This window comes from Salmo trutta, chromosome 37 (assembly GCF_901001165.1).
Source record: "Salmo trutta chromosome 37, fSalTru1.1, whole genome shotgun sequence".
Lineage (NCBI taxonomy): Eukaryota > Metazoa > Chordata > Actinopteri > Salmoniformes > Salmonidae > Salmo > Salmo trutta.
The window spans coordinates 26,485,164-26,504,518 of NC_042993.1; the positions used below are offsets into that span (position 1 = coordinate 26,485,164).

Consider the following 19,355-nt stretch of genomic DNA (forward strand, 5'->3'; position numbering starts at 1 on the left):
AGATCGACTGTATGTATCGGCCACGAAAGACACTTTTTTTCTTTGTGTGTGTGTGTGTGGCGTAGTTTCTAAAGCTGCGTATCAACACTGTGGTTATGATGGTTATGATGGTTATGATGTAGCGGCCAGGTCACCATGCTTAATTATTGTTCACTATCTTTCTATAAACAGTATATGATTGAACTGCTCTCCAGAAATGACCTGCAGCCACCGCGCAGAGCGATGCTATCAGCACAGGACACACACACACACACACACACATTCATCAATGTAGCAGCAGAGCTAAATCAGCTAGCCCTCCTTAACCGTGGAACAAAAACAAAATCCCTACAACTGGATCAATATGCCAGCATATGGTCAATTTCATCAGCCAATTACATGTCTTTCAGCTTGGGGTTTAAGAGTCCCTGGAATATTGAACCACATAGATTTCCTCCATTTATGTCTGTGGAATGGAGAGTGAACAGTATCCATCAGTCTCTTGATTTTAATAAAGGCCAGAACAGGCCGAGAAAGCTATGTTCCTCTCTCCTGTAGAATTCAACAATCAATATCTCCACGGCAACCATTCAAAATAATTGTTTGGGTCGTACATCCAAACCACGGTATGCATCACGAGTCCATTTTATTTTTGGCATTTTGCGATTTGTAGATGTCATAGGAATACGTGCAGAATGTGATTGTATATTGTAGTGACTGTTGGATACTATTCACATAAAGATATTTTTAGCACAGATGATTAATATGACTAACCTGGCTCTGCGTTTCCTTGATAGAGACCTTGACTGAGCAAAGACATCATCTATTATTAGAGCTCCACCTGGATTGAGGCTTAGATTAGCAGCCCAGGCCTCCCGAGTGGCACAGTGGTCTAAGGTACTGCATCGCAGTGCTGGCTGGGCCACTAGAGATTCTGGGTTCAAGTCCAGGCTCTGTCGCAGCCGGCCGCGACCCGGAGACACACAGGGCGGCACACAATTGGCCCAGCGTCGTCTGGGTTAGGGGAGGGTTTGGCCAATTTGTCCCATTGCGCACTAGCGACTCCTGTGGCGGGCTGAGCGCAGTGAGGAAAAAACAATGTTTATATACAGTAGACTGAATATATTCCCTCCTTTCTTTATAATTATTTATTTTAGGAACTTTTCTGATATGCAAATGTAATGTTTACAAGAAAAATTTGACCAGGCAAATTGTGTTTTTACCGAGCTGGCTTTTCTTACGTGAGATGAAGCTAGGACACTGTTTCCCTTGGAAATGCCATCACGGGCCATCAGTAATAATAAGGTAAAACTGAGAGATGATGGCAGTGTTCACAACTTTCTGTCATTTCCCAGGATAAGTCACACACGCAGACGCACCCACCCACCCACACGCATGCGCTCTCTCTCTCTCTCTCTCTCTCTCTCTCTCTGTCTCTCTCTCTCTCTCTCTCTCTCTCTCTCTCTCTCTCTCTCTCTCTCTCTCTCTCTCTCTCTCGGGGATAAAAGCAGTGTTTGGGCTGGTGACACCACAGAGTTCAAAGGGGCTGTCTTAGGTTTTGATGTACTGCGTGAGGGAGGGAGGTGTTTTGAAGCTAGCAGCCCCAAAGGGCTCTAGACCCGACAGGTAGAATAAGAGAGCCTGTTCAGAGGATGGCACTGTTAAAGTAATAAACCATTAGTCAGATATGCCTTTCAGAGCACATTGATTATAGTCTAAATGTCTGGGGAAAGCACACCAAGGACTGGTACCAAGGCTGTCCATATTCATATTGATTTAGGGATGTCAGCAATGGTGGACACATACCGTGTTGGTTGAGGAGCTAGACTGGCACAGCGCAGGGTATAAACAGCCCACCGACTGATGCCAACTGTGTCTGGTAGAAGTCCTGATGGACACACTTTCACCTCACCACGGGCTGGTCTGGTGATTGACAGATTGCTGAACCAATTCAGATCTGTCAACCAATTTGACTGGATTTTGATAGAAGGACCTATGTGGATTGCTCTAAAATCGAAAAGCGGTGTTTTGTCATACCCTTGACGATCTCAGTCACTTGACTGCCTGTCAGACTGTGACAGCTGGTCAACACGATGAAACGATTAATTCTGTCATTTGGTAAGTGGAATGGATGGTGTGGAACTGTTGAGACAGTCTGGGGTAGTGATGTGCTATGTGATATTCAGACAGGTAAGGGAGGGTAGAAAGCTAGTTGCTCAGGCAAACAGAACGAGAGACAGAAGGACAGACAGGCAGGCAGGCAGGCAGGCAGACAGACAGACAGACAGACAGACCTTCCAGTTTGATGACTTCCTAATTTTAGAACCAGTTCACCTTGCATTACCTTGATTTGGGAAGGCAATTAACAGCGTCCCGTTTCCTCACCCTCCACCCTCCCAGACATAAAACTGCTCTCCTTGCACTTCTCCCTCTCTCTTAAAACAAGACCGCTGCATTCCACCCTTCTCTAAAAATGTTTACCGTAAGTGGAAAGAAACACCTGTGGATCCCCATGAAAAACACTCCTTTTGAAGTTATGGGTTGTTGGCGGATTGAGCTCTAATAAGCGTGGCCTCTCACTGTCATTATCCACAGAACACATGCCATGGGAACATAAAGAGGAACCATATCCCCAGGCAGCACACTCAAATTGGCAATTTCTTGCTCACAAATTACTTTCCGCTCCTCCGTGCATGTCCTTCTATCCCCGCTTTTTCCATCCTCTCCTCCTCCTCTTCCCTCGCTCAAATAATACACGTTTGGTATGGGTTTGTATTTATTTTCACGAGCCCACCATTTTGGACCTCGTCCCCTTGATGTATGCTTTATTGTTGCATTGGCGTACGGGAGGGAGAGCTCAGAGCTGTGGTCAGGAAGATGGTTGAGGTGAGGGGTGGGGAGGGGAGAAGAGAGGGTGGTGCTGGCCTTTTTGTGAACAGTGTTTTTTTTCCCAGAGAACTTCAGAGAGCTAGCACTTGACTTCCACCGACATGCACCGCTTCAAAGTTCATCAACTTCTCTTGCAGCGCTTATCGATTGGGCCAGCCCGGTGATCCGGAGAAAATGAAAAGAGAAGCGAAAGTCGGACTATTTCACTTTAGCTTTGTGCGTTTGTCAACCTGCAACCTTACAGTCCCCAGTATGTAACTCCACTGAAGTTGTGGGACAAATAAATTACTCATTTGAACCATGATATACTGTATTCTGAAGTGTCTTACCTTACCCACTACTACCGCGCTGTCTTTCTCCCTCGGCTTAGACGGAATCTAAAGGAAAGATGTTGTGTTGATGCCTCTGCATATTAAATCCTATAAATCAGTATGTGGATTTTGGGATTACACTAGCATTTGTTTATGCAAATACAATCATTTCAGGGAATTTACAGAAATTCTACCCTCACATATAGACTTTTGCCTCACTGGTCAACAGCCTCTTCCCTAGGGGTCCCCACTCACCAGTACACATATTGCTGATCCCTGATCTCTGTGTCCCTTATGACTGTCCATGACCACCAAGCCCCCTTGTAGCTTTGCTGTGCCTTCAGGGCTCTGGACCTCCCTCCCTAGCCTTGCCCCCTTCTCTCCATCCCCATGCCCATTAGTGGTTGGTGGTCTGCCCACTCTGTCCAGCAGCCTGGTGCCCATTGGGCAAGTTGACCATGTTAAGGGTACACTGATGAACAAACAGGCCAGGGAACCTGGGCCCCTGTCCTGCCATCTCCCCAGCCTCCCCTGTGCCTGCTCTTTGCCCACTCTGACTGGCACTGCGAGGCAGCCAGTGCCGCCTCCGTGTCCTGCGGGCAGAAAGTAGCGGGCACGGCCCACACAGAACTCCACAGAGATAACTAAAGCATGCCAGAGGGCAAATATACGCCAATCACATCAAAGGGAAGATATAACAAACGCCTCAATTACCAATTGGACTAAATATCGTTACACCTAGTCATTGCCTTTAATACAAGGACTTATTACTGAATGACTATTGCTCTTAAATAAGCATGGCTATTTTATATATCGGACAGAGCTCCATTGTGCCTCTCTCTTTCTCTCCTCATTGCTCCCCTATGAGGTCTAATGGGGGCAGTTATAGCTGACCGAAACCCGGGTCAGCACCATCACTAGGGCCCAGGACCCCAAACCAGCCATTTAAATAGGCTGTTTGTGGCTATTTTACTCTCCCGGCATGAATCTTTCATGGAGTCTTAACGTCTGTAGACTCTGGAGGCCTCTTGGCACAGGCCATGCACACTCTCCTAATGATCCGATTGGAAGCAAAGTGGGTAAAGTTCTCTGCTGGAGAGAGGTAGAGACGAGCAGACACGCAGGCAGGCAGGCAGGAGCAAACACATGCACGCACACAGAGGCTGGCGAACACACACAGCTCACACACACAGGTACACACACACGTACACAGAGGAGAGTCACCTCATAGTCGATCTTGAATCTTCAAATTGCTCATTAGGCTGTTTTATCCTTTTGACATGGATAGGAATACGGGATGCAGTATTTTGATATAAACTAATAGATTCTCTACGATAGGTAGTGTATATGCTTGTGTGTGTGTTTGAGAGAGAGAGAGAAAGAGAGAGAGAGAGGGGGAGATTAAGAGATAGAGCAAATACTCAGTGGAAGGACTGATTTAATGGTGTTTCAAAGTGATTTTTATATAAAAAAAATGATTTGCAGAAATGTTCCACCCTGTTTTTCATTAATAAGGTGAATGATAATATTTCAAATAAGTACTGTAGTTAGACGAAATTGGACGGCGAAAACCAAGGACCATGTACTTTTAATTAGTTGTGCTTGTAAAAGATGGCAAAATGTTTCCATGGCAAAGAAAAATCTATTATGTTCCAAGTATACAATTACTGTGAACGTAGCATTGCGGCCAAAGGAGACAGGGTGTTCAACATTCTGTATTGAATACATGTTCTCTATTGACACCATTTGACAAGGTAAATTATTTCCAAGCATGCTGTGCATTTTCCAGCATCCCTTTTGTCAGATGCAGAGCCATCTGAACCATTAGAATTTCAATACATTTACCCAAACAAACATTCCGTCACACTGTTTTTATCCCATTGAATATATACCTGTATGACTCAAACAAATCACTCCCTCTAATTGCCATTAGGGCTGTGTTCAGTCGTTCAGTAGCCAAGTGGAGCTAGCAGACAGCCATTATTTCTATGCGAACTAGCTACTTTACAGCTCTCTGTATATCCTGCTGTCCCTTTGTCGCGGTGCCTCCTTTATTTTCGTCTTGTGATAATCGACCGCAGGATTGTGCTGAGTTGGGCGGCTGAGTTAGACCCCCCCCCCGGTGGCCTTCAGGGTCCTGCTACAGTAGGCTACTCGAGCCTCTCCATATAATTGTGTTTTTTTTTACTGGGAGGAAATGGCTCCTCACTGATGTAGGAGCCAGTGGTAGTTGGTGAGGGGAGTGGGGAGAAGGAGGGGAGAGGTAGGGTGTGAAGAGGTGTGGAGCTGATGCGGTGCATTCTCTGCCAGAGGTCCCCATCGGCTCCCCCTCTTCCTCCCCCTCTTCCTCCCCCTCCAGGTGATGACACAGCACCTCGTTAAGGCCTCCTGTCTGGAACTGCCACGCCAGGGTGGAGGGGTGATTTATTACCAATGATCCTCCCTACCCTTCTCAGCTTAAAGAGACACTTCCCCGCTCGTGGCACAAACATAACAATTGCATTACACAACGTGTCTGGAGGGAAGGCGGACAGCAGCGAGCTCTTGGAGGCGCGCTATATGAATATTTATGGAGCCCCCTTCTTACTGTATGTGGTGTGAAATTATCCTTTTTTTCTGAGGTTTTGTGGTCAACATTGAACAGTATCATACTATTTGGTTGGGGACTGTTTAAAGGTGAAGTATTTTTGCTGGCTTTGGATGGTGGGCAAAAAAACTTGCACAAATGCACATTGGCTGCGTTCACACAGGCATCCCAATTCTGATCTTTTTTCCACAAATTGGTCTTTTGACCAATCACATCAGATCGTTTCACATCAGATCTTTTTCAGAGCTGATCTGATTAGTCAAAAGACCAATTAGCCTGTGTAAACGCAGCCATAGATACACACACACACACACACACACACACACACACACACACACACACACACACACACACACAGACACATGGGAGGGAAGGGATTTGCATAAACACCTACGTACACACCCCTACTGTATTTAGGCTAGTATTATAACTGCATACCTAGTACTGTATTTGAACGAAAGGTTATTCAGAGTTATTCTGCTTCAGTGTTTATTGAGATGTGTGTGTGTGTAAATGTGTGTGTAAATGTGTGCATTGTTTATGTGTCTGTCTCTCCAAGAAACGCATTGAAACATGCGTACCACTCTATTACTGACACATGCAAGCACACACATACAGTATATACAAATACACACACACACACACACATTGCTAGCGGCAAGAGACCGCAGTAGTACTGTGTCCCTTCTGCTCTCACTATATTTAGCTGTCAGTAGGTGACAGACAGACAAACAAGAGTTTCTATGGACAAATGTAGGCATTTTTTTTATCCCTGTTTCGTTTGCTTCTCTTTAAGAAACGTTTTTCAACAGAATCGGCGGAATTAATACACCCCTGATCACGCGTAAACGCAGTTCACTTTCATAGCAGCCACGTTGTATTCCTTCTCTCCTCTATGAACTCTCCCCCTCTCACCTTTTCCCTTCGTTTGTGGACTTCAATGCACAACACATCAGCTGTATGTGACCAGGCGAAAAAACCTTTCCAAACCAAACCTTCATATCATGAATGCTAACCGCTACACACAGCCTACATCATTGTCACCATATTAGCTAAAGTAACGTCCTAGTCAACATAGCTAATAGAACTAATGTGTTAATAAACCCACTACAATCATGCAGTGACGTTACAGTGTACAGTCAGTAAGCAGTTACATAAATAAAAACCAAAAAGCTTACCTTGACTTGGAAGAGTTCCAGTGTTGTGTTGGATAGTCATAGCCATCTAGCTAACATAGCATCCTTCTGTTTGAGCTGGGTGTTTGAGTAGGGTAAACTAGCTAGCTGCATTTGCTAGCTAAGTAAGTGAAACTGAAAGTGAACAAAATTTGCTTCATTTTTGAAGAAATTAATTTGTTGAAAACTGTTCAACTATTGTCTTTCTCTCTCTTTGAGCCAACTACCATTTGTTGCACTGCAGTGGTAGCTAGCTGTATCTTATGCTATCAGTACTATATTAAATATCTGATCCTTTGATTGGGTGGACAACATGTCAGTTCATGCTGCAGGAGCTCTGATAGGTTGGAGGACGTCCTCAGGAAGGTGTCATAATAACTGTGTAAGTCTATATAAGTTTTAATACATTATTTGGTGACGTATAGTTTTTTTCTCTCTCTCTCTCCCTCCCTCTCTCTGTCTCTCTGTCTCTGTGTCTCTGTCTGTGTCTGTCTGTCTGATCCACTGGAGGGCGTATTGCCCTGTGTGTGTTCAGTATGTGTGTGTGTGCTCAGTCTTCTACACTGCAGGGCCAGCTCTATAATTGTTAATGGTACTCTTTACACCCAGTGGGACAGTTAGGCTCCCGAGGGCCCCGTGGAGATAGAGGTTAACACGCCCTCTGTGCTGGGACCCAGAGGAGGCCCCTGGCTTACACCTTGTTCAGTTTAAATACAATTCCTCTCTTAGTAGAAGTGTAATGTTTATATACATCATCTTGAATGCAGTTTCCTTGTCACTCACAATGTGTTGTAGGGGTTTGGAGGAAGAGATTTTCCAGCTCTTAGTCCTTCAAAGTAAGTTATTGGTGAGAGAGGGACAAATAGTGTATGAGAGATAGAGATAAAACCAGTATCAACCAGATAAAAAGAAAGAAAGATACACAGACAGACAGAGAGAGACGGATACTGCTGAAGTCAGGGTAGCTTGGCATTGGAGTCATCAGAGATCAGAGTCCCTCTCATTGTGCACGGCCTTGTCAGGATTTGAATACTGTCTGTTCAGCACTTGAGTGTGATTAAAGCAAGTGACTTCTAAATGGCTGCCTTGCACAGTGAGCTGTGATGGGTTGCTGTGTGTGTGTGTGTGTGTGTGTGTGTGTGTGAAGAAACACAATGAATCTCCATATTCCACACTCTTTTGTTTATCTATTTCAAGCTTCCACTAATGCACATGCACTGTTTTTTCCCCATTCTCGCATTTTCCCTCCAAATGAGGATGTATGGCTAGAAGCCCGACATAGAAGATGGAAACTGTCAGAGTGGGGATTGATACATCTGGGGGTTTTTGTCATCTCTTTTTTTTGGAATAATGCAGCATTCCCGCTGGGAGCAGTGGTTGGCCAAATGAGATAGGATGGGAACTGTACCATTCTTACCGGGAGGGAGAGCGGATGATGGTTTGATTGACAGCTTTGTAGGAGATGGAGGACTAAGACGTGGGATAGATGATTGCCTGACTGACGCTGTCTTGTGTGTATCAGTGTAGAATAGACTCCCACTTATTCATTCCTTTATTCATCCCCTGAGAACCCACTTGTTACTTCTCATGTACTATGACGTGTTCATCTAACGTACATTTATCTAAAATGACTTATTATCACATAGCAAGTGTTATTATGACATATGTGAGGTGGAAATTGAACTGACAACCTTGATGTCTCCTCCAGCAACATGCTCCAACCGACTGAGCATTCTGGACCGTATGTACTTGTACATGGACTGAATAGGCTCAATAGGCTCACAGACCATTGCTTTTCATATCAAACAAGTCTACCCTGTTGCTGGGCAGAATGGTTTGAGGAAGGTATGGGGTAGACAGGAGAGCAGTGCAGGTTGGCATTCGCTTCACTATAACTTTCACCTCAGATATTGGGCTTAATAGTGAAGGCAAACCCCTCTTGAAGCAATAGACAATTGTAACTGCATGGAGGTGAGGTGGGAGCTATTTTAGCCAGCACGGTGGAAGTGGTTAACCCACAGTACCCTTCCATATGAAAAATGTCTTGTTCACTCTCTATTCTCTGTTATCAGGGATGTGAAAAATGGTGCCACTGTGAGTGTCCTTATTCGGCGATCAGCATGCATATACCTTGGATTTCCAGGAACCTGATTTTTAAGGAATGCAGTGCCATTAAAGGGTTGATAACCTTCAAAAGTGTGATCTGGAAAGCTTTCTGTCAGTTTCCTATGCTATACTAATAATATTCCCGATTCCTGTCTTTCTGTCAGCAATAGCAAGGGTGTTTACACCAGTGTACAGTACCTTCTGCTCTCTAAAAAAGCTCCTCTTCCCACACTGGCTCCTGGATGGCTGTTAGTTCAGTTTTACCCTCTTTAATCAGTCTATGCGTCGTCCCTCACTACCGCCTTCCATCGTCTCTCTCTCACCTTACAGCTTTCACGCCAACGAATACTGACGGATGTACCACACTGTACGTTTTCCTTCCTTTCCTACAATCTTACCCTCTGCCAAAGAAGTGGTTTTACTTAGCCATCCTGCTAATTGATTTAGCCCTCTCTCCATCGCCATCGTTCCATACATGCTAACTCTCTGTAGTTGGGTACTGAATGCCTGTCAAATGTTTTCCCTCTTTCAGTCTTTGCGATGCGGAGGGATTTATAATTTAAGAGCAGGCACTTTGAAGGGTCTCACATAACCATGAAGGTATCGATTAAATATCATTGTGACGAGGATCCTCACTGTGCTGGCTAAGCGGGAGATCTGCCATAGTTAGGCATCCGGAAAAGGCTACAAAGCGTTGCGGCTTGCCAGTCGAAGCACGGGCTTTCTCTCTCTACCTCTTTTGGGTGCAGACTGTACACATGTTGGTCCCTGCACAGCTTGCGATGCCATGTGTTCGATAACGTGTTTGTTATGCACCAGCTCAGTGATCCAATCCACGCTGGAAGCACCATTTGGGTTTCTAAGAATTACATTCAATGCAGTTGATACATTTCCAATGTGATGCACTGCTTCTCCAATCAAAAATAAAAGCTCTCTTTAGCCCAAATATGCTTGATACAGTCCTAATCTCTTTGTATGTAATGGGATGTAAACTCAGCAAAAAAAGAAACGTCCCTTTTTCAGGACCCTGTCTTTAAAAAATAATTTGTAAAAATCCAAATAACTTCACAGATCTTCATTGTAAAGGGTTTAAACACTGTTTCCCATGCTTGTTCAATGAACCATAAACAATTAATGAACATGCACCTGTGGAACGGTCGTTAAGACACTAACAGCTTACAGACGGTAGGCAATTAAGGTCACAGTTATGAAAACTTAGGACACTAAAGAGGTCTTTCTACTGACTCTGAAAAACACCAAAAGAAAGATGCCCAGGGTCCCTGCTCATCTGCGTGAACGTGCCTTAGGCATGCTGCAAGGAGGCATGAGGACTGCAGATGTGGCCAGGGCAATAAATTGCAATGTCCGTACTGTGAAACGCCTAAGACAGTGCTACAGGGAGACAGGACGGACAGCTTATCGTCCTCGCAGTGGCAGACCACGTGTAACAACACCTGCACAGGATTGGTACATCCGAACATCACACCTGTGGGACAGGTACAGGATGGCAACAACAACTGCCCGAGTTACACCAGGAACGCACAATCCCTCCACCAGTGCTCAGACTGTCCACAATAGGCTGAGAGTGGCTGGACTGAGGGCTTGTAGGCCTGTTGTAAGGCAGGTCCTCACCAGACATCACCGGCAACAACGTTGCCTATGGGCACAAACCCACCATCGCTGGACCAGACAGAACTGGCAAAAAGTGCTCTTCACTGACAAGTCATGGTTTTGTCTCACCAGGGGTGATTGTTGGATTCGTGTTTTTCTTCGAAGGAGTAAGCGTTACACGAGGCTTGTACTCTGGAGCAGGATCGATTTGGAGGGTCCGTCATGGTCTGGGGCGGTGTGTCACAGCATCATCGGACTGAGCTTGTTGTCATTGCAGGCAATCTCAACGCTGTGCGTTACAGGGAAGACATCCTCCTCCCTCATGTGGTACCCTTCCTGCAGGCTCATCCTGACATGACCCTCCAGCATGACAATGCCACCAGCCATACTGCTCGTTCTGTGCGTGATTTTCTGCAAGACAGGAATGTCAGTGTTCTGCCACGGCCAGCGAAGAGCCCGGATCTCAATCCCATTGGACACGTCTGGTACCTGTTGGATCGGAGGGCGAGGGCTAGGGCCATTCCCCCCAGAAATGTCAGGGAACTTGCAGGTGCCTTGGTGGAAGAGTGTGGTAACATCTCACAGCAAGAACTGGCAAATCTGGTGCAGTCCATGAGGAGGAGATGCACTGCAGTACTCAATGCAGCTGGTGGCCACACCAGATACTGACTGTTACTTTTGATTTTGACCCTCCCCTTTGTTCAGGGACACATTATTCCATTTCTGTTAGTAACATGTCTGTGGAACTTGTTCAGTTTATGTCTCAGTTGTTGAATCTTGTTATGTTCACACAAATATTTACACATGTTAAGTTTATCTGAAAATAAACGCGGTTGACAGTGAGAGGACGTTTCTTTTTTTGCCGAGTTGATGTGAGTATTTTGAGTAAAGCATTTGGAATGAATACATTTGGATGGATGACTTTGGATGAATGAATGCATAATGTATGGATGACTTTATATAGCAACATTCTATATTGGATCCAGTAAAAAATAAAAGATTGCAGTTTGCTGCTAAGCTGTGTGTTAAAACCCTGTTTAAACCCTACAAGCTATGTTCAGAGCTGCTGTTGCATGTCCATTCTAACACAACAGATCTGGTCTATATTAATGACCACCAGGCTCCCAATCCCCTCCACTTAGTACATGACGTTACAGGCTCTCTCAATACAAACGTTTAAGCTTGTTTTTCTGCTAGCATTACTTTGTGCCGTGATGATTAATAATTCATAATAAGGGTAAGGTATGAATCACCTTGGAGAGTGCACAAACACATATGCTATACGTTTCTATCTACAATTGAGTTAGTGACGTAACCTTGAATGCTGTCTACCTATATTGTACTCTAAATACCCCAATTCATGTTGTTAAGTCTAAAAGAATACACCATTCAAACCAATGAGGGTTCGGAACTTTAAAGCCAATTATCTCAGAATCTTCCTTTTGCAGATGGAACCTTGTAGTCACAAGCTCTCGAGATGTTGTCTCTGCAGCCGCAACAGCACAGCAAACTGTTGATTGGTGCGTACTGGAAGAAATTGAAGAGAAGGTGTATATAGTCTTTGGGGATGAGGCTGTCCTAATATGACACCATATAATTTTGCCTTTAGGACATTCAGTGCCAGTTCTATCCGTTGCCCAGCCTTAGTTCAGGAAAAACCATCGGGTTAAAGGTCCTGTTGTCACCTTCTCTTCATGTGCCCTGCTCCATTACAGAAGCCCTTTTTCTTCCCAGCATGCCATGCTATCTGTCCAGAGCTGAGTAAAGACAGGCCAGTGTGTGTGCCCTGCTGAGAAACCGTGCTGGGCTGATAGGCTGAAGAGAACCAGCAGCCAGTTATTAATGGCTGCCCCTTATTTTAATCTGCTCCAGGGGTAGTGGTTTACACACTAGGGGCTCGTTGTATTTCCTGCTGGCCAATATTCTGCTCTTTTATCCCTTTACAGAGGAGAGGGTAGTTGTGACCTAGAGTATGGTATCCATTTTAGGCCACCCTCAGCCTCAGCCCTTTTTGTGTCAATCGTCAACCCTCCTTGAGGCTGAGGGTGTCCTAAAATGGACCCCATACCAGACTTGGCATGTCCATGGTGTATTTGTGGCGTTTGCTGCATATCTACAGCTGCTGCTTATTTACAGCTGATTTTGATTACAAAGCCTAAAGTCTTTCAGTGCCTTTCGTCAAATGATCAGACAGTGAGTTTTCTCATTAATGGAAGGAAAACAAATTTCCCCTGTAATGATTTTCTTTGCTCATCATTTTGTTGTATTTGCTACGATCAAAACCGGTGATACTGCATCTTTCCCAGGAGATTTTGATAAAGCTGTTTGGTGGTAGTATGTTCACTGAAGCGCTCTAAGCCATCTTGTTTTTCATGTCGAGTGTTGTCGTGCGAAAATCCTCGAGAATCAGGTTGGAAAGCATTGACTTCCGACCTCAGGGAATGGAATTGGCAAATTGCATCCTGATAAATGTGTGATTCATTTTAATCACTGGCTGCTATTGAACTGCTTTGCCCAACAACCAGCCAATTAATGAGCCAAAGAGCAGTTACGACAGGCGCCGTGTGTCTAGCGTATTTACCCCTGGCAACAGTTTGCCCCCATCCATTTTCTCTCCTAGAAAGGTTGTCTGGGTGGAAGTGTGCTAGGGCTGTAGTGGGGGGGGGGGGCTGTAGTGGGTGCTATCGATTGGTGTGGTCTCTGAGTGTGTGTGTGTGTGTGTGTGTGTGTGTGTGCTGCTGCTGCTGCTGCTGATGATGATGATGATCATCATGGCATGTTAGGCCTGTGATCCTGGCGGTCTCCGACCCTGGTCATCTCACGCCTCCCTACTGATCACAACATTGTCAGGGGATATAATTATTGCATTCTGCAATCTCTACACACTCAGTTATTGTGTGCTTTAACTGCAGAGCTTCCCCAGTCCAGATCAGGTTAACACAGAGTTCAAATGTTTACAAAACCCTAGCATTTATGTCAAATAAATGTTTTATCCCTGGGGAGTAGAGCAAGACTAGCGTTTAGAAAAAGTGTATTTCAACTGAAACCTGAATCCTTTGCTCTGAGGAAAAGTATTTTGTCTGGTATTGTAAACTTTAGTGTCCTCTTTTGAACCCAAAACCTATGTTAGTCTTTCTGGCCCTGCCTGAAGAGTTATTGCCATGCAAACAAATTTGCACCATCAATATCCTTGATGCTAATCCCTAAATCACGTCTCAAGCTAGTTCTTTACTTTCACTGGATACGGTCCTGCATAAATTATTGGCGTTAATATTGGCATATCTCAAGGCGAGAAAGCTTCTTTTGAAATGATGCCCACTCAAATTGGCTGGGACGACTATTCTGCAAAGGCTCAACAATGACACTGAGTGTGCACCTGTGGTGACTGTCGCATCCCTGTGTGTGTGGATGAGTGAGCAAGCGTTTGTTTAAACCTGCATTAGGCCACAAAGCAGGATGTTGTTGTTTCTGCCTGTTTCTACCATTCACTCTGCTCTCATGGTCTCTGAAAGCCCGACCTGTATTGATGTTAGCCGAGCTGACTCCATTACTGCTGTAACTCACCAAGCCCAGGTAGCACCAGCTAGGGCTCTCAGCCTTTCTTGAACCTTGACCCCTTTTTTCACCAGTTGCTAGTGCTTTTAGATCTGAAGAATGTCTTCCCTCTCTGTTACGGAGGCTTTCGCTGTTATATGTGAGAACACTCTCTCATAGACTAATTTGTGCACCAAATTTGAGAGAAATACGCTTTTTGTGCATATGGAACATTTCTGAGATCTTTTATTTCATGAAACATGGCACCAACGCTTTACATGTTGTGGTTTATATTTTGGTTCAGTATATGTTGCATGTGTGCCTTGGGCTTAGATGGATGCTGCTAGCCTGTTCTCACTTAACCTCTGGAGACTACCACAGACTCATTCAGTATTCACGATATAAATCACATCATATTACCACTCCGCCTCTGAAAAAGACTATTCTTGTTGTGTCAGTCAACCAAATCAAATTCTGGTGTGGTGGTTAGCCAATTTCCTCAGTGGAAGATTTACAGGAAGTAGGAATTATGCTTTGGTTTCAATATTTACATGTATATCAGTGGCCTTAAGTCTTCCTTTTGTGATTTTTATGATTGATTCATATTCAGAAGTTCATTTGCTGTTAATATTATTATCCTCGTTGATAGTACAATATATTTCACTACAGAAAAAAATGCTCTGACAGACGTCCAGGTGATTGTACTGGAGGTCTGCAACATAGTTTCCAGAAAGTCAGCCGCACAGAACTCAGCCACACAGAGCTCAGCCACACAGAGCTCAGCCACACAGAGCTCAGCCACACAGAGCTCAGCCACACAGAGCTCAGCCACACAGAGCACGAACTTGCATAGCCTTTACTCAACATCAAAACAAAAAGTACATATTAACAAATAAACTCTCTAAGTGTATCGCCTCCTAGAGAAGAGAAAACAAACAAGAACATTGCCTGAAACATTGCCTCGGCTGCTGTCAGTCTCTGCCTAGTCATGAATTTATGCATTCATTTGATGCATGGGCTCTTCCAGTCATAATCATTCAATTGGGCTCCTGAGTGGCGCAGCGGTCTAAGTCACTGCATCTCAGTGCAAGAGACGTCACTTCAGTCCCTGGTTCGAATCCAGGCTGAATCACATCCGGCTGTGATTGGGAGTCCCATAGGGTGGCGCACAATTTGCCCAGTGTCATCTGGGTTTGGCCGGGGTAGGCCGTCATTGTAAATAAGAATATGTTCTTAACTGCCTTGCCTAGTTAAATACATTTAAAAAATTGTTCTGTAGATACCATTCTACCCTAAACCCATTCATTTTACACTGCCTAAAATGCAGAAAACTTGATTACTTTTATTGTTGGCATAACACAATTAAATCACTTTGACCATATCAGTCAGTGGGAAAAAACATGATTATTTTTAATTGAGGAGATCTTGGAAGGTTTTTGGAAGGAGAATGGCGATCCACCTTGTTTTTAATTTGATTTAACAGGGTTAGTTGGGGGTATTGTCAATGGCGTTGTTTACCAGTGTGGTTTATGTGTGATAATTGCATGCCTGTCTTAAATCCACAGCAAAACAATAATCCATCATTGACATTGCTGCAGGCCACCATTCCAGGTTAATTAAGACTGTTGTTGTGAATCAGGTGGTTTGCCATCAGTTTAGTGACTGACCTGTGTTCATAACCCCATCACCTGTTTTTATGTTTCAGATGATGAAGTTTGCCTGGGACAACTACAAGAGCTTCGCCTGGGGCAAGAACGAGCTACGGCCCCTGACCAGGAATGGCCACATTGGGAACATGTTTGGTGAGTAGTGTTTTGTGGCCCCAAGCTAAAAGGCCCCATAGGCCCCCACAGGTTACTGGGGAGCTGCTCGCGAAGGTCTTACAGTCTTTGTCAAAAACAGTCATGTACACCTGAGTGACAGGATATCCGGTGATAAAGCTCTTAATAAAAGTGGGATCATCTTTTAATGAGGATTGGGTTGGTGGGCCTTTGTCTGTCTGACACGCCTGACTTCCTCCACATCCTGTCTACTGGGATTGTGGAGTATTAAGGCCATTGTGTGAAACAATGCTCACCTTTCTCTCAGAGGTTTGATGGCATCTCTTCTCTGTCTCTCATCATGTAATACGATAATGTGTCTTCCCGAATAGAAAATACATGTAAATGTGAATTGTACTGTAGTATTCATGTAAATGCCATACATTATGCAAAAAGGGTGATAACTCAGCCTTCTCTCTTCCCCATGTGCTGGAATTAAGACCTACAAAAGAGACCTTATCCAACCTCTGTATGATGTCTGGTTGTATTTCATAGCCCTACAGATGTCGGATTTTAATTTGATCAGTATGGAGAAATTTCCTGCAATGCAGGACATTAAAACGTGTAGTGTATTGGAGGTTTTAGCAAGGCTTCTAAAGTTTGTCATTTCCGTTTAGAAAGTTTAGACTTGATTTTCCCTTACGAAAAATGTATCAACCCCTGCCAAAATGTTCATTAATCATTCACATTTCCTTTTGCTGCACGATTATTTTCCTCCACTAGCAAACTGGCTCAACTTAAGATCTTACGTCTGTAAGTTTTATTTTATTTATTTCACCTTTATTTAACCAGGTAGGCAAGTTGAGAACAAGTTCTCATTTACAACTGCGACCTGGCCAAGATAAAGCAAAGCAGTTCGACACATATAACAACACAGAGTTACACATGAAGTAAACATACAGTAGAAAAATAAGTCTATATACAATGTGAGCAAATGAGGTGAGATAAGGGAGGTAAAGGCAATAAATAGGCCATGGTGGCGAAGTAAATACAATATAGCAATTAAAACACTGGAATGGTAGATTTGACAGTAGATGAGTGTGCAAAGTAGAAATACTGGGGTGCAAAGGAGCAAAATAAATAAATACAGTAGGGGGAAGAGGTAGTTGTTTGGGCTATTTATAGATGGGCTATGTACAGGTGCAGTGATCTGTGAGCTGCTCTGACAGCTGGTGCTTAAAGCTAGTGAGGGAGATAAGTGTTTCCAGTTTCAGAGATTTTTGTAGTTCGTTCCAGTCATTGGCAGCAGAGAACTGGAAGGAGAGGCGGCCAAAGGAGTAATTGGCTTTGGGGGTGACCAGTGAGATATACCTGCTGGAACGCATGCTACGGGTGGGTGCAGCTATGGTGACCAGCGAGCAGAGATAAGGCGGATCTTTACCTAGCAGGGTCTTGTAGATGACCTGGACTCAGTGGGTTTGGCGACGAGTATGAAGCGAGGGCCAGCCAACGAGAGTGTACAGGTCGCAGTGGTGGGTAGTATATGGGGCTTTGGTGACAATACGGATGGCACTGTGATAGACTGCATCCAATTTGTTGAGTAGGGTGTTGGAGGCTATTTTGTAAATGACATCACCAAAGTCGAGGATCGGTAAGATGGTCAGTTTTACGAGGGTATGTTTGGCAGCATGAGTGAAGGATGCTTTGTTGAGAAATAGGAAGCCAATTCTAGATTTAACTTTGGATTGGAGATGTTTTATGTGAGTCTGGAAGGAGAGTTTACAGTCTAACCAGACACCTAGGTATTTGTAGTTGTCCACATATTCTAAGTCAGAACCGTCCAGAGTAGTGATGCTGGACAGGCAGGCAGCGATCGGTTGAAGAGCATGCATTTAGTTTTACTTGTATTTAAGAGCAGTTGGAGGCCACGGAAGGAGAGTTATATGGCATTGAAGCTTGTCTGGAGGGTTGTTAACACAGTGTCCAAAGAAGGGCCAGAAGTATACAGAATGGTGTCGTCTGCGTAGAGGTGGATCAGAGACTCACCAGCAGCAAGAGCGACATCATTGATATATACAGAGAAGAGAGTCGGCCCAAGAATTGAACCCTGTGGCACCCCCATAGAGACTGCCAGAGGCCCGGACAACAGGCTCTTAGATTTGACACACTGAACTCTGTCGGAGAAGTAGTTGGTGAACCAGTCGAGGCAATCATTTGAGAAACCAAGGCTGTTGAGTCTGCCGATGAGGATGTGGTGATGGACAGAGTCGAAAGCCTTGGCCAGGTCAATGAATACGGCTGCACAGTACTGTTTCTTATCGATGGTGGTTAAGATATCGTTTAGGGCCTTGAGCGTGGCTGAGGTGCATCCATGACCAGCTCTGAAACCAGATTGCATAGCGGAGAAGGTACGGTGGGATTCGAAATGGTCGGTGATCTGTTTGTTAACTTGGCTTTCGAAGACCTTAGAGAGGCAGGGTAGGATAGATATAGGTCTGTAGCAGTTTGCGTCAAGAGTGTCCCCCCTTTGAAGAGGGGGATGACCACAGCTGCTTTCCAATCTTTGGGAATCTCAGACGACACGAAAGAGAGGTTGAACAGGCTAGTAATAGGGGTTGCAACAATTTTGGCAGATAATTTTAGAAAGAAAGTGTCCAGATTGTCTAGCCCGGCTGATTTGTGGGGGTCCAGATTTTGCAGCTCTTTCAGAACATCAGCTGACTGGATTTGGGAGAAGGAGAAATGGGGAAGGCTTGGGCAAGTTGCTGTGGGGGATGCAGTGCTGTTGACTGGGGTAGGGGTGGCCAGGTGGAAAGAATGGCCAGCCGTTGAAAAATGCTTATTGAAATTCTCAATTATAGTGGATTTATCGGTGGTGACAGAGTTTCCTATCCTCAGTGCAGTGGGCAGCTGGGAGGAGGTGCTCTTATTCTCCATGGACTTTACAATGTCCCAGAACTTTTTTGAGTTTGTGTTGCAGGAAGCAAATTTCTGCTTGAAAAAGCTAGCCTTGGCTTTTCTAACTACCTGTGTATATTGGTTTCTAACTTCCCTAAAAAGTTTCATTTCATGGGGGCTATTCAATGCTAAAGCAGGATGCCACAGGATGTTTTTGTGTTGGTTAAGGGCAGTCAGGTCTGGAGAGAACCAAGGGCTATATCTGTTCCTAGTTCTAAATTTGTTGAATGGGGCATGCTTATTTAAGATGGTGAGGAAGTCATTTTTTTAAAATAACCAGGCATCCTCTACTGATGGGATGAGGTCGATATCCTTCCAGGATACACGGGCCAGGTCGATTACAAAGGCCTGCTCGCTGAAGTGTTTCAGGGGGCGTTTGATAGTGATGAGTGGAGGTTGTTTGACCGCTGACCCATTACGGATGCAGGCAATGAGGCAGTGATCG

General features: G+C 44.6%; 1 protein-coding gene across 2 annotated transcripts in view; it reads left to right on the forward strand.

The window, feature by feature from the left end:
• The window catches only part of LOC115177123 (mannosyl-oligosaccharide 1,2-alpha-mannosidase IA), a 226,980-nt gene that overhangs the window by 90,648 nt on the left and 116,977 nt on the right, over nt 1–19,355 (forward strand). For both annotated transcript variants that reach the window (XM_029737661.1, XM_029737662.1), the window contains exon 2: nt 15,898–15,994. In XM_029737661.1, coding sequence (XP_029593521.1) covers nt 15,898–15,994 — 97 coding nt within the window. The remainder of the gene's footprint in view (nt 1–15,897; nt 15,995–19,355) is intronic.